The sequence below is a fragment of the Elephas maximus genome, chromosome 15 (genome assembly GCF_024166365.1).
Source record: "Elephas maximus indicus isolate mEleMax1 chromosome 15, mEleMax1 primary haplotype, whole genome shotgun sequence".
In the NCBI taxonomy this organism is placed as follows: domain Eukaryota; kingdom Metazoa; phylum Chordata; class Mammalia; order Proboscidea; family Elephantidae; genus Elephas; species Elephas maximus.
The window spans coordinates 12,560,185-12,574,199 of NC_064833.1; the positions used below are offsets into that span (position 1 = coordinate 12,560,185).

The window sequence follows — 14,015 nt, forward strand, 5'->3', positions numbered from 1 at the left end:
ATTTAGAGACCACCTCAAGAATAGATTTGTGGCACTGAACACTAATGACTGAAGACCAGGCGACTTGTGGGATGACATCAAGGACATCATACATGAAGAAAGCAAGAGGCCATTAAAAAGACAGGAAAGAAAGAAAGACCAAAATGGATGTCAGAAGAAAGTCTGAAACTTGCTCTTGAATGTCCAGTAGCTAAAGCAAAAGGAAGAAATGATGAAGTAAAAGAGTTGAACAGAAGATTTCGAAGGGCGGCTAGAGAAGGCAAAGTATTATAATGACATGTGCAAAGACCTGGAGATAGAAAACCAAAAAGGAAGAACACGCTCAGCATTTCTCAAGCTGAAAGAACTGAAGAAAAAATTCAAGCCTCAAGTTGCAATATTGAAGGATTCTATGGGGAAAATATTAAACCACACAGGAAGCATCAAAAGAAGATGGAAGGAACGCATACCACTATACCAAAAAGAGTCACTATACCAAAAAGAATTGGTCGACGTTCAAACATTTCAAGAGGTAACATATGATCAAGAATTGACAGCACTGAAGAAAGATGTCCAAGCTGCACTGAAGGCACTGGCGAAAAACAAGGCTTCAGGAATTGACGGAATACCTCCTATTGAGATGATTCAGCAAACGGATGCAGCACTGGAAGTGCTCACTCATCTATGCCAAGAAATGTGGAAGACAGCTACCTGGCCAACCAACTGGAAGAGATCCCTATTTATGTCTGTGCACAAGAAAGGCGATTCAGCCGAATGTGGAAATTATCAAACAATATTGTTAATATCACATGCAAGCAAAATTCTGCTGAAGATCATTCAAAAGTGGCTGCAGCAGTGTATCAACAGGGAACTGCCAGAAATTCAAGCCAGATTCAGAAGAGGATGTGGAGCCATGGGTATCATTATTGGTGTCAGATGGATCTTGGCTGAAAACAGAGAATACCAGAAAGATGTTTACCTGTGTTTTATTGACTAGGCAAAGGCATTCGACTGTGTGGATCATAACAAATTATGGTAACATTGTGAAGAATGGGAATTCTAGAACATTTAATTGCGTTCACGAGGAACCTGTACATAGATCAAGAGGCAGTTGTTCGAACAGAACAAGGAGATACTGTGTTGTTTAAAGTCAGAAAAGGTGTGCGTCAGTGTTGTATCCTTTCACCACACCTATTCAATCTGTATGCTGAGCAAATAATCCAAGAAGCTGGACTATATGAAGAAGAATGGGACATCAGGATTGGAGGAAGACTCATTAACAACCTGCGTTATGCAGATGACTCAACCTTGCTTGCTGAAAGTGCAGAGGACTTGAAGCACTTACTGATGAAGATCAAAGACCACAGCCTTCGGTATGGATTACACCTCAACATGAAGAAAACAAAAATTCACACAAGTGGACCAATAAGCAGCAACATGATAAATGGAGAAAAGATTGACGTTGTCAAGGATTTCTTCTTACTTGGGTTCACAATCAACACCCATGGGAGCACCAGTCAGGAAATCAAAAGATGCATTGCATTGGGCAAATCTGCTGCAAAAGACCTCTTTAAAGTGTTGAAAAGCAAAGATGTCACCTTGAAGACTAAGTTGCAACTGACCCAAGCCATGGTATTTTCAGCGGCCTCATATGCATGTGAAAGCCGGACAGTGAATAAGGAAGACTGAAGAAGAACTGACGCCTTTGAATTGTGGTGTTGGCGAAGAATATTGAACGGACTGCCAAAAGGAGGAATAAATCTGTCTTGGAAGAAGTACAATCGGAATGCTCCTTAAAAGCCACGATGGTGAGACTACTATCATATACTTTGGGCGTGTTATTAGGAGGGATCAGCTCCTGGAGAAGGTGATCATGCTTGGTAAAACAGAGGGCCAACGAAAAAAGAGGAAGACCCTCAACAAGATGGATTGCTGCAATGGCTGCAACAATGGGCTCAAGCATAATAACAATTGTGACGATGGTGCAGGACCAGGCAGTGTTTCATTCTGTTGTACATGGGGTCGCTATGAGTCAGAACTGACTCAACAGCACCTAACAACAACAACAACACAGGCCAACAATAACACATTTATAGTTCAATCATATATATGAGACTAATAGGCACAGCAGCCCAAAAACAAAGACAAGACAGCAGGAAGGGACAGGAAAACTGGACAAGTGGCAACAGGGAACCCAGGGTAGAGAAAGGGAGAGTATTGACTCATTGTGGGGTTGGCAACGAATGTCACAAAACAGTATGTGTATTAACTGTTCAATGAGAAACTAATTTGCTCTGTAAACTTTCACCTAAATCACGGTTAAAAAGCAACAACCCAAAAAAGAATGCTCAAAGGTCCTCCCCTCAGGAAGAGATGGTGAAATACATTATGTGTGTTTATGGTTCTATACCACCATGGGGGTAGCCTTTTGAAATAGGATCAATGTCTGCAAGTTATTAATCACTTTTTACAAAGTGTCAGCCCTAGGTTTTATTTACGTCAAATCCCAGGCATAGGAAAAGGAAAAAAAGAGAGAGGAAAAAAAATAGAGCAGTGGAGAAATTTTAAGTTTTCTTGTTATGATTTTAATTTTGTGGAAGAAGAAAAAAATAGAAATGTCTTTTCATTAAGATGCTCCAGTGCATTCCCTGAATAATGTAATTACCTAATGACATTAGCATGGTGTGCTGTTTAATAATCCCTCCCAATTAGTTGGCAAAGCACTTTAACATCCATTATCTCCTTTGAGGCTCACAACAGTGAAGCAATCAGGTGAAGCCTTATTTTACAACCATTGAAACTCCAGGTCAGATTAAGCTGTCGGCCCAGGGTCACACGCAGTATCTGTGCTACAGAGAGTGTGGTTTAAAAACAGAACAACCCCAGTTTAGTTGTAGATTCCTTCTCACTAGCTCTGTGGCGTCAACGAGTGCGCTCAAGCTTTGTGACTTGTTCTTAGGTGCCGTCGAGTTGATTTCAACTCATAGTGACCCCATGTGAAAGAGTCGAACTGCCCCCTTAGGGTTTTCTTGGCTGTAATCTTTATGGAAACAGCCAGGTCTTTCTCCCTACCAGAGCTAAATATAGACCTTATAAAACCAGGTAGATTCTGGGGTATGATTTGCAACCTCGACTTTGTTTTCTAAAATTATAGCATTATTCGGTTATGCCAAAGTTTTGTGTAAATCCAGCTAGTAAGTTGTCTTTTTCCTTGATGTTTGACAATTATTCTTACAAACTCACTAGAAGGCAATACATTTTTACATTTTTAACAAATGAGTTCAAAACTCAACAAAACTCTTCATTTGGAAGATTTTTCAACAGGTTAGGGAATGTGCAACTCTGAGAACTTTCATGGATGGCATTACGTATGTTTGACAACAAAATTCACATAAAGATGGAAACATTCCCAAACTTCATTTTTCCAAAGTTTCTCTTCAGCATGTGACTTTTTTTTGTAAATGCGGTTCCTTTCTCACTCACTGTTAAACCGCCATCTTTAGCTCAAAGAAACAAATTAAGCAAGTTTGTCTGTTTTTATTTTTTTCAAAATATTTGCTAGGGGAGATATTAACAGCAAGCAGTTATCACAGAAAAGTCAGCATATGTGGAAGACTTGTCTTTTTGTCAAAGAAAAATGAATAAGTCATCTTTAAGTTTGTCATCTCTTTTCAGCATTTTCAGGTAAAATAATCATTGAATTTCTATGTGGCAATGAAGTTGTTTCTAGTATTTTCCCCACTATTTCCAAGAATTATATCCAGGCTTTTAAATTTTTTATCTTTATAAAATTACCTATAATAAAGGACATCATTTAACCCACAAACTAGAATTGTCTACAACACTCTGAAAATTAGGAGGGAAGTGGGTGCACTGAGGGAACCTCTGACTTTAGAAAGCCTCCTCTTACCTCTAGATGCCTCCACCATGTTACAGACAGGGGCTGGTCCTACATGGACCCTGTGAGGTCACTCGGGTCATCCCATGGATCCACTTTTGGTAACACTCTTCTAAGATGAAACAACAGAACTGTGAACGGAAGTTCCATCATTTTCTTCTTGCATTCCAACGGTCACCTCTGAGATATGAGCACTCTACTTTGGTGATCAATGCTCAAAAGAGTTTTAAACAAGGGAGAGATGGATGACCTGGTCACATTTGTGTTCAGAAACAGACTCCGGCAGCTGTGTAGAGTATGCACTAGAAGGAAGATAGGCTGAGGCAGGGAACCCAGACCTAGGCATGATGATGGCCTGAGCTAAAGTGTTAGCAGGAGGAAAGAAGAGAAGGGAACAGAATAAAAAAAAATACCAAGGTAGGAAATGGAGTGTAAGATGAAGTGCAGAATCCATAGTAACTCAGATTTACACACTATTGGGCATAAAAAGATGCTGATGTCATTCCCTGAGATAAGGGATATGTATGATGAGCAGATTTGAGGAGAAAGGTCACAAGGGCCCTTAAAAGTTCAGATAAAAACCTGGGGCATTCAGTAGAGGAAGAGAAACCTTCCAGTTATCTGGGAATCCAAGAAGGCCTTGTGGAGGAGGTGGCATTTGAATGGGCAGGAGTTGAACTGATGGAGATGGAGTAGGCAAGACTGGGCTGCCTGCCGCCGGGGACCCAGGGGCCCACACTGGCCTTATGCATGTGTCTGCATTCACCTATACCAACAGGTATGTGCGATCAAGGACAAAGCATGACGTTGACATGCGGATTGGAATCCACTCAGGCTCAGTGCTCTGTGGCGTGTTGGGCCTGCGGAAGTGGCAGTTTGATGTCTGGTCTTGGGATGTGGACATTGCGAACAAACTCGAATCTGGAGGAATCCCTGGGTAAGCCAAAGCAAAGTCCTTTTCTTGCTTGACGGTCATGATTTGCTCATTTTGTGAGCAAATGAATTTCCCTTTGCAGAATTGAGAAGTACAGATCTAAGAAACCATTATTTGGGAGGAGACAGGACAGTGAAACATCATGCAAATATTGACCCTAAAAGTCTAAGGAAATGCATCATAGGCAATGAGGATGATAGGACGTCATCCAGCTCTTCGGTCTCAGCTCTCTGTAGCATTGACTCTTAGGCTTGGCTGTACATTAGAATCACCAGAGCAGCATTTAAAAAATATTGGTACCCAGACTCCATGCTGGTTCAATTACTGAAGCAGAATCTGTGCAGGTTGGCCCAGGCGTATAACTATATCACTATATTTATATAACTATGGGAAACCCTGGTGGCGTAGTGGTTAAGTGCTATGGCTGCTAACCAAAAGGCCGGCAGTTCGAATCCACCAGGCGCTCCTTGGAAACTCTATGGACCAGTTCTACCCTGTCCTATAGGGTCGCCAAAGCAATTCTAATGGACAACCAGGGTTAAGATCCACCCACCTTCTATGTGACCTTGGGCCAGCTGAGAAAACCCAGGATTCTCACTCCCCTTAAAAACTCAGCTCTCCAAATCACTCTGGGAAAGGTCAGTGAGTATAGAATCTCCAAATGTGCTAGTAGCCTGGAAAGGCTAATTGAACCATGAAGAGTGGTATTAAGATTCTGTTTTATCTCAGGCCATTACTTATCTTCTCTGAGTCTTGCTTTCCTCACTACAAAAAGAGATACGTCAATACTTAACGATATAGTGAGTCATGTCCCTCCTCCGTGAGAATTTATTTTCTCATCTGCTGACTGGGCACAATCCACCTCACAGATTCCTTCTGAGGGTCATCAGGGGAGTGGGCGTGAAGCACCTTGGCAGCTGTGCACTGATTTCCCACGTTGGTTACTATTCTTAGAGGGACCCTCACTCCCTCGCTGTGTGAAGTGTGTCACCTGCTTACCATGCAAGCATAGAACTAAGGTAAACCTGATGTATCGCCACTGGGTTTCTATAGCCTAGAAGTTTTTGGAGTTTTCCTACAAGTAGCTACCAACTGAGTTCAAGCAAACCAGACACCTGATCCATCTATGAGTCTAGGTTTGTGTCTTAAAAGTGTGGCTGAATGGGGAATTATACATATACTCCATAGATGTCCTTTGTATCCATTACATTCAATATGGATAACATAGGTAGTATTGAATATTATGGATAATGGGGAATTATCCGTATACTCAATAGATGCCCTTTGCAAATCCCAGAACATAGCTCTGACATCTGGAAGCCAGTTTAGCTAATGTTCTTATCACATTAAGAAATAGACGACTAGGTTTCTATTGTGAGTCACAAGTTTGAACCATGGGTTTACCACTCACCAGTTATGAAAGTAGAGCGAAGTATCTTATTCTCTCTGCCCAGTCCCTTCATTGTCAAATTGGGCTGAAAACACTTATTGACCTCAAAAATTTGTTTTAAATGAGGTTGTACTTATAAAGCACTTACTGAGCACAGGACTGGTATATATGACTGGTGGGACTTTGTACCAGTTACTTACTGTCTCTGGGCCAGATTCACCATTTGCAAAACAAGAAAAAAAGTAACATCTACCACCTAGGGTTGTTGGAAGGTTGAAATTATATGAGATTATACAGGGAGTCAAGTATACAGTAATGTCTTTGGATATAGGATGACATTTATGCAAATTAAGTATTATATAACGGTCGTAAGATCCGGCAAGTGGATCCTGACTCATGGCAACCCCCACGTTTGTCAGAGTAGAACTGTGCTCCACAGGGTTTTCAGTAGCTGAATATTTGGAAATAAATCACCAGGCATTTATTTCAAGGTGCCTCTGGGTGGACTCAATTCACCAGCCTTTCAGTTAGCAGCCAACCATGTTAATTACTTGCACCATCCAGAGACTTCACACAGTTGTTATATCTTATTTTCTGTCATCATTATTATTATATGCTGGCATTGAAAAACATGAGGAAATGTTAGGTTTACCTGACATTTACTATACGAGAATATTGTCTGAGGATTGATTCATTTCCTTAGAGGGAAATGTAATCTTTAGAATCTCATCTGCAAATGCCTTCTTCCAAAGCTCAAGTTAGCAGCAAGGAAGAAAAGGAACATCTAAAACCCAAGTATTATCAAAACATTTAAGAGGATATTGATCATACCTTTAGTAGAAGAATCAGTAATAAGTGAAGATGAGAATGTCTTTCACTGCCGAAAACATGATATTGATTTAGTTCACGAAAATATTAGTCCCATGGCACTGACAGCAGAATAATAAAACGTAGAATCCAGAGAAAATGCCAAACTGGGCCGGTATTTAACTTAATTATTTTAAAAGGAAAGAAAAGCAGTCATTGCACTTTAACCCTTCCAGGAGGTTTGTTTTGCCTGGGAGGAAAAGGTAGCCTTCCAGCACCCAGTTCGGAGCTTAAGCTCAGAAACAAAAGCTGGAACTTCCATTTCGCGGAAAGTCGGACGAGTCGGGTCATCTCCCTGATCAACACTACTGACTCCACGTGCACTAACAAAGCTCATCATGACAGTGCTCTGTACTTACTCAGCACATTTTCAAGAGAATGCAAGCATCTTTCAGATGCTAGCTTTTATTTTTAATACCTCGTACTTGAAGTCAATGACTACGTACAAGAATATTTATGTAGAAAACGTGAAGAATATCCCTTAAATTATCAGAAATACATCGTTTGCAGTTTCTGTTACTTTATGTGTTGTTTGCAGTGAATTATCCTCTCTAAGCCTGGATTTAGCACAACGGGCTGGAAGGATGAGAAGAGGAAGCAGACGTAGTACTAAAAATACAATGCATTTGGAAATGCCACTCTAGAAAAAAGAAATTTCATCGTTTTCTTAGATATATTATTTCTAGAATCACAAAAGCCAAAGTCTTGAGCACTTCCTTTATTCATTCATTTCAAGGGGCTTAAAAGTCAGCCTAGGGAAATGGCTTTTGAGCTGAATCTGAGAGTAGGAAATTGTTGTGTAGACAACTCAGAGTGAGCAATCTAGGGAGAGGGCACGGTTTGTTCCAAGATTAGTAGACATGAAATAGCACGTTGAATTTGGAGAAATGCCAGTTCCTTGAAGAGCTGGAGAGAGCGTAGGGTGCTATAGTGGAGGAACGTCAGGAAATGAACTTCAAAGTAGCAGGGCCCAGATAGTGGAGGCATTGGAAACCATATTTAGAGCTGGACTGTATCCCAGAGCCTTGAGAAGGCATGGGATAGACAATATGATCACAGTAACATTTTTGAGAGTACTCCTAATTATTTGAGGCTTTGCTTTTCTAGGGTGTACAGTGTACCATGTACTGTTTTGAGTACTACTTTGCATGACTGGAAACCCTGGTAGCATAGTGATTAAGTGCTACGGCTGCTAACCAAACAGTCGGCAGTTCAAATCCACCAGGTACTCCTTGGAAACTCTATGGGGCAGTTGTACTCTGTCCTGTAGGGTCGCTATGAGTTGGAATCAACTTGACGGCACTGGGTTTGGTTTTGTTTTTGGTTTTGCATGACTTAACCCTTTTAATCTTCACAACGGCCCTTTTAATCTTCAAAATGACCCTAAGAGATGAGCACAGTTATTATTCACATTTTATGGGTGAGAAAACTGGCTCAGAAAGATTAAGTAACTTGCCCAAGTTCTCTCAGCTAGCAAGTGGTAGAGCTGGAATTTGAACCCAGGCAATCTGGCCCAGAGTCCGTGCTCCTAACCACCATGCTAGTCTACTCAAACTACAATATGATACAGTAAGTGCTCTGATGGAGGTAGGCAATTAGGAGGACAGGAAAGGTCTTCTTTGGAAGGATTTACCATTTGCAGTTTTTGCAATTCAAGTTTGACGCTTAAGACCCTTGATGTCATCTGTTATTTTGCTATAAAGAACCTCGATCCCTGTGCTGTGGTGGCTGATAAGTGCAGGGATAAGTCACCTACCTTATGAGTGATCCTAGCCAGCTGCTCTCCAGCCTGCATCTACAGCTTTGTCCTCTGCTCCTTGCCATATGCACGCTATAGGGGAAATTGTATCTTACAGCAGTTTGTCCAAAGGGCCCCCAATGTAGCCTTGTGAGTGTATAAGATATTCCCATGGTCTTAAGAAGATTATAGGCAAGTTGGAGAAACAGGCACAAATATAAGAAAAGTGAAATGATAGGAAAAGATGAAAATAACAGTTCCAAAAACTGCTGTTGCATGGTGACTTGGAAACTATTGCCACTGGGGTTCAGAAACATTTTTTGGAACTTACTTTTCCAGTATAATCAATGCAATTGAAAAATTATTGATTCTGAAATGTTGCTGGATCAGGCTGATAGTTATAAGTAAAGCCCAAAGAACTGCTTAGATATGGCTCAGCTGGGCTGTATTTTATCAGAGGCAGCAATGACCATTGGGATAAAGTCAATGATACCCTGCTCATTAATTTATACTGGTACTTCTGTTGCTTTATTCTTTCCGCTTTTGTAGGGTGACAAGTATTTTCCTTGAGGGTATGTCCTAACAGTATCCCACGTGCAGCTCTGATGTTGGTTTCACACAGGACCAAACAACCATGAAGGCCTTTGCAGGTAAAGTCAGGAAGGTATAATGACCTATGCTCTGTGCACACAGGAGGATTCACATTTCCAAGGCCACACTGGACTGCCTCAATGGTGACTACAATGTGGAAGAGGGGCACGGTAAAGAGAGGAATGAATTCCTGAGGAAGCATAATATAGAGACCTATTTAATTAAGCAGCCTGAGGACAGTCTGCTGTCTTTGCCCGAAGACATTGTCAAGGAGTCGGTGAGCTCCTCGGACAGGAGAAACAGTGGAGCAACCTTCACAGAAGGGTCCTGGAGCCCCGAGCTGCCCTTTGATAACATAGTGGGGAAACAGAACGTAAGTCTGCGCTTCCTTCTTCTGCTTTGCCACGGATGCATGCTCGCTTGAGTGCATCTCCAACTCAGATGCCTCAGAGAAAACCAATTCATCTTTAACCTTTTCTCAGTTGAGCGCCATAATTGCAAATGATCAAATATATCTCCTCAAGACAGAATTAACCAATTCATGCAGTTTCAGAATATGCCAGAGTCCTTCCAGCACCCCCTCCTTTTTATTTTTTTATTCTTTGGCCTAGCTAAAAATAAATGTCGTTGAAGCTGAATTGTAATTTTACAAAAACAAACGAAAAACACTCATATTGGAAAAGATAAACCTGTGGTCAAGCCCATGAGAATGCCCCTGTTGGGTCACTGTCCAGCTGGCAGTTGTGAGCTGCCCTCTGAGATTCAAAACCCACTTTGGGTAGTATCAAAGCAGTACAGCATTGCCCAGGGCCAGGGTCCTCAGGAGTCAGCAGTAGCATGCAATTTCAAGGCGACTCACAAAATTCTATTCTTAAATGGAGTGGATTTGCATCTTAGATGAGGGACAGGGTTACAAAGTCAGCACAAAGAGGTAAATCACCAATAAAAAGTATTTTTAAAAAACGGTTTCTTCAAGTGTTGGAATCACACTAAACCCAAGGAGATGCTCAGACTCTGAGAGGCACTTGAGAACTGGGGCTAAGCATGGGAGAGCACCACCATGGATACAGATACTCTCCTCCCTGGGATGCTCACCTGAGTGAACAGAGCACCTGAGTGGCAGGTAGGCAGTCAACTGCTCGTATATGAACTTTCCCTTTATCTAATCATGTAGGCCAAGCACATATAGTTGAATTTATGTAGGTTAAATGATGTGACTCCACTCTACATTTTTAAAAAAACAAAACAAAAAAAAAAGGTAGTATATGAGTGATTTGACAAGCAGCTTCTGAAGTCCTCCAAGCCAAGCAGAAGCTGAGAGTACCAAGAAGTAAACAGAGCAGCTTGACAGTGTCTGAATGCTTTGCGAAGATATATATGAGTTAAATTTTCTAATTCATGGACCTGAACATTTCTCATTAACTTGTGGATAAGAAAAATCTGTCTGCTTAAAGACATTTTAGAGGGAAAAGGTTAAAATGCTGAAAGTCTTCCCTCTTTCTTCTGCATTTGAAAGAAGGATGGGACACTCTGAGGCCAGATTGATTTTAGTTTCTCTGTAGCTCTGTGTGAAGTGGAATAATGGAATGGATTGGAATAATGCATGGACCAGATTCCCTTGGGGGAAATGGCAGATGAAGCCTAGCCTGCATGCCTGGCAAAAGTCTACCCTTAGGTCTTTACTACTCTTTTGTGAGTGTTTAATTTCTCCAAAATTATTCTGAGTACACAAGTCATCACTAATTTCAATGCCTAGTTCTTCTTTCCATCCCTGAATTGGAGTGCATGGCACAATTTGCTATTATGTAAAATGACAGACTTATATCATTCCCAGGGTAGGTGTATAGCCAGCTGATGATGCTCTCTGCTTCCTTTGCCTGTTGCTAGCTTAAGCCTGAATGTAGTTGTTTTGAGAGACGGAGATGCATGCCTGACTCCAAATACCTGAATAACCTTTCATAAAGTTCTCTCTCTTGATATTTTATTTTGTTTTTCTTTTTTTGTCTTCTCTTTTGGAAATTTTTTCCATTTAAACTAATTGTAAAAATTGGGATACTTTCTTGTTCAAATCTCAGTTGTACCTGATCTTGTTACAAATAATTGAGAACCAAGAAAGGAGAGGTGGAGATGCTTGGTTTTATTCCATGGCTGATTGATCTGATAATATTGTGTGGGAATACTTTTTAAAAAATTTTTTTTTTACTAATTTCCTAAAGATACTTGCCAATGTCATCCAACAGTTATTATAAAAAGATGTCATTATTGGTCAAAGATTATATTTCTTGGTGTTTAACCATACCATATATTTCTTATGATGCTTGAGTTTTACCTGGATACAACCCATCCGTGCCATCATCAGTATGAATAATCTCAATTCATTTTGAGGTCTTCAGACTCAAGAGCCAGGGAATGTGTGCTGGTATTCATAAATAACAAAGTAGCACTAATAACATTTTGGAAATGACAACCAATTAAAACAGTCACTAGTGCCCAAAGTTTGTACTTAAAAAACACTTAACCCTAGAAGTCATTGAACCGTATGTGCAATCCAGAGACATGATGTGTCCCTGGAAGAGATCAAGATGGTCTGGCGGAGCCTGTGCTGTGTCAAAATATCCAGTCATTTCCACAGGAAGTCAGACCATCTGAGTGTTTGTATAACACAGATAAAACATACCAATACCTCATTGGGAATTTTCCAGTTAAACTGGCCAGATGTTTTGGCTTCTATTGATTCATAATGTGTGTTTAGAAATATTTTAATGACATTGGTAAGCTGTGTCGTATTCTGTACTATATAGACAGCAGATGTTCAAGTAGTTGCACTCTCATTTATTCATTCATTCAATAAAGATTACTGAACATCTACTACATGCCATCTACTGATAATCATAAATGAGAAAGAGGAAAGAGATATTTCAGAGATAAAGACAGCCAGTAGTTCATATGCTTCATGAAGGCAGGGACTAAAACAGTTTCATTTACCACTGTTTAGCCTGCAATTACAACCAAAAACCCAACCATTTGCCGTCAAACTGATTCTGGCTCAAAGCGACCTCACGTGTGTCAAAATATACTGTGACATAGGGTTTTCAATGACTGATTTTTCAGAAGTAGATTGCCAGGATTGCAAGCAGTCAAGCATTTCATTTTACTTGGATCCACAATCAACATTCATGGAAGCAGCAGTCAAGGTCAAAATACACATCACAGTGGTCAAATCTGCTGCAAAAGACCTCTTTCAACTGTTCAAAAGCTAAGATGTCACCTTAAAGACTAAGGTGCACAGGACCCAAGCCGTGGTGTTTTCGATCACTTCATATGCATGTGGAAGCTGGACAATGAATAAGGAAGACCAAAGAAGAATTGATGACTTTGAATTGTGGTGTTGCCGAAGAATATTGAGTATACCATGGACTGCCAAAAAAACGTATAAATTTGTCTTGGAAGATGTACAACCAGAATGCTCCTTAGAAGCAAGGATGGCAAGACTATGTCTTATATTCTTCGGACATGTTGTCAGGAGGGATTAGTCCCTGGAGAAGGACATCATGCTTGGTAAAGTATAGGGTCAGTGGAAAAGAGGAAGACCCTCAATGAGATGGATTGACACAGTGGCTGCAACAATGGGCTCAAGCCTAACAATGATTGTGAGAATGGCGCGGAACCAGAAAGTGTTTCATTCTGTTGTACATGGGATCACTATGAGTCAGAACTGATTCAACGGCACCTAACAACAATAACAACAGATTGCCAGACTTTCTTCTGAGGGTCCACTAGGTGGGCTCGATCCTCCCACCTTTTGGTTAGCAGCCAAGTGTGTTAATCTTTCGCATCACCCAGGGACTCCTGCACTTAGAACAGTTAGCTAAATGAATGAATGAAATGATGGATGTGGGCAATAAGGCACAGGAGTAGTCAAGTTTGATTTAAAAGTTTCTTGCTTGGGTGACAGGGTGAATGTCAGAACTGCCAACTAAAATAAACAATATTGGGAGGAGATTTGGTAGCGAGAAGTAGGGATGCAGTTTGGGATGTGTTGAGTTTGAGGTTGTCTTTGACAGGTCCAGGAGGAGATATCAGGAAGGCTGTTGAACAGACTCTTCTGAAGCTCAGGCAGAAAATAACTGTGCATGGGAATAGGATCTTATATTCATCGGAATGTGAGTGCCAGTTGAAGCCATGAGAATAAGAGATCACTGCAGGGAATACATAACATAAAAAAGTAAAAAGGCACTGGGAAAAACTTGAAGAACGCCAGTGGAGAGGTGAAAGAAAGTAAGAATTCCCTGACAGAGATAGAGAAAAAGCCATCAAAGTAGTCAGAAGAGAACTAGGGAAGGTGGTGTCATGGAAGCTGAGAGTAGAACATCTCAAGAAGGAGGGTGTGGTCAACAAGGTCAAACCTAACCAAGAGGCCCAGTAAGGTGAAGAATGGAAACTACCCTCTTGAACTAGATTGGAGAACATCATTGGCAAGAGGTAGATGTGGTATGGTAGTGAAGTCAGAAGCCAGGTTGTCACCACTGATGAGAGCGGTCTTTAGGTTTCTAAGAAGAAGCCCAACTCTATCCTGTCCCCTGCCCTCTACTGATTTCAGAAATCTTTCAGTGGATTT

The 14,015-nt window shown here is 40.9% G+C and overlaps 1 protein-coding gene across 1 annotated transcript in view; it reads left to right on the forward strand.

Annotated features, from left to right (window-relative positions):
* Nucleotides 1-14,015, forward strand: part of ADCY8 (adenylate cyclase 8) — a 224,148-nt gene that overhangs the window by 114,478 nt on the left and 95,655 nt on the right. Inside the window, exons 6-7 of the mRNA XM_049853746.1 lie at nucleotides 4,656-4,814; nucleotides 9,500-9,770. Of these exons, the coding sequence (XP_049709703.1) occupies nucleotides 4,656-4,814; nucleotides 9,500-9,770 (430 nt within the window). The remainder of the gene's footprint in view (nucleotides 1-4,655; nucleotides 4,815-9,499; nucleotides 9,771-14,015) is intronic.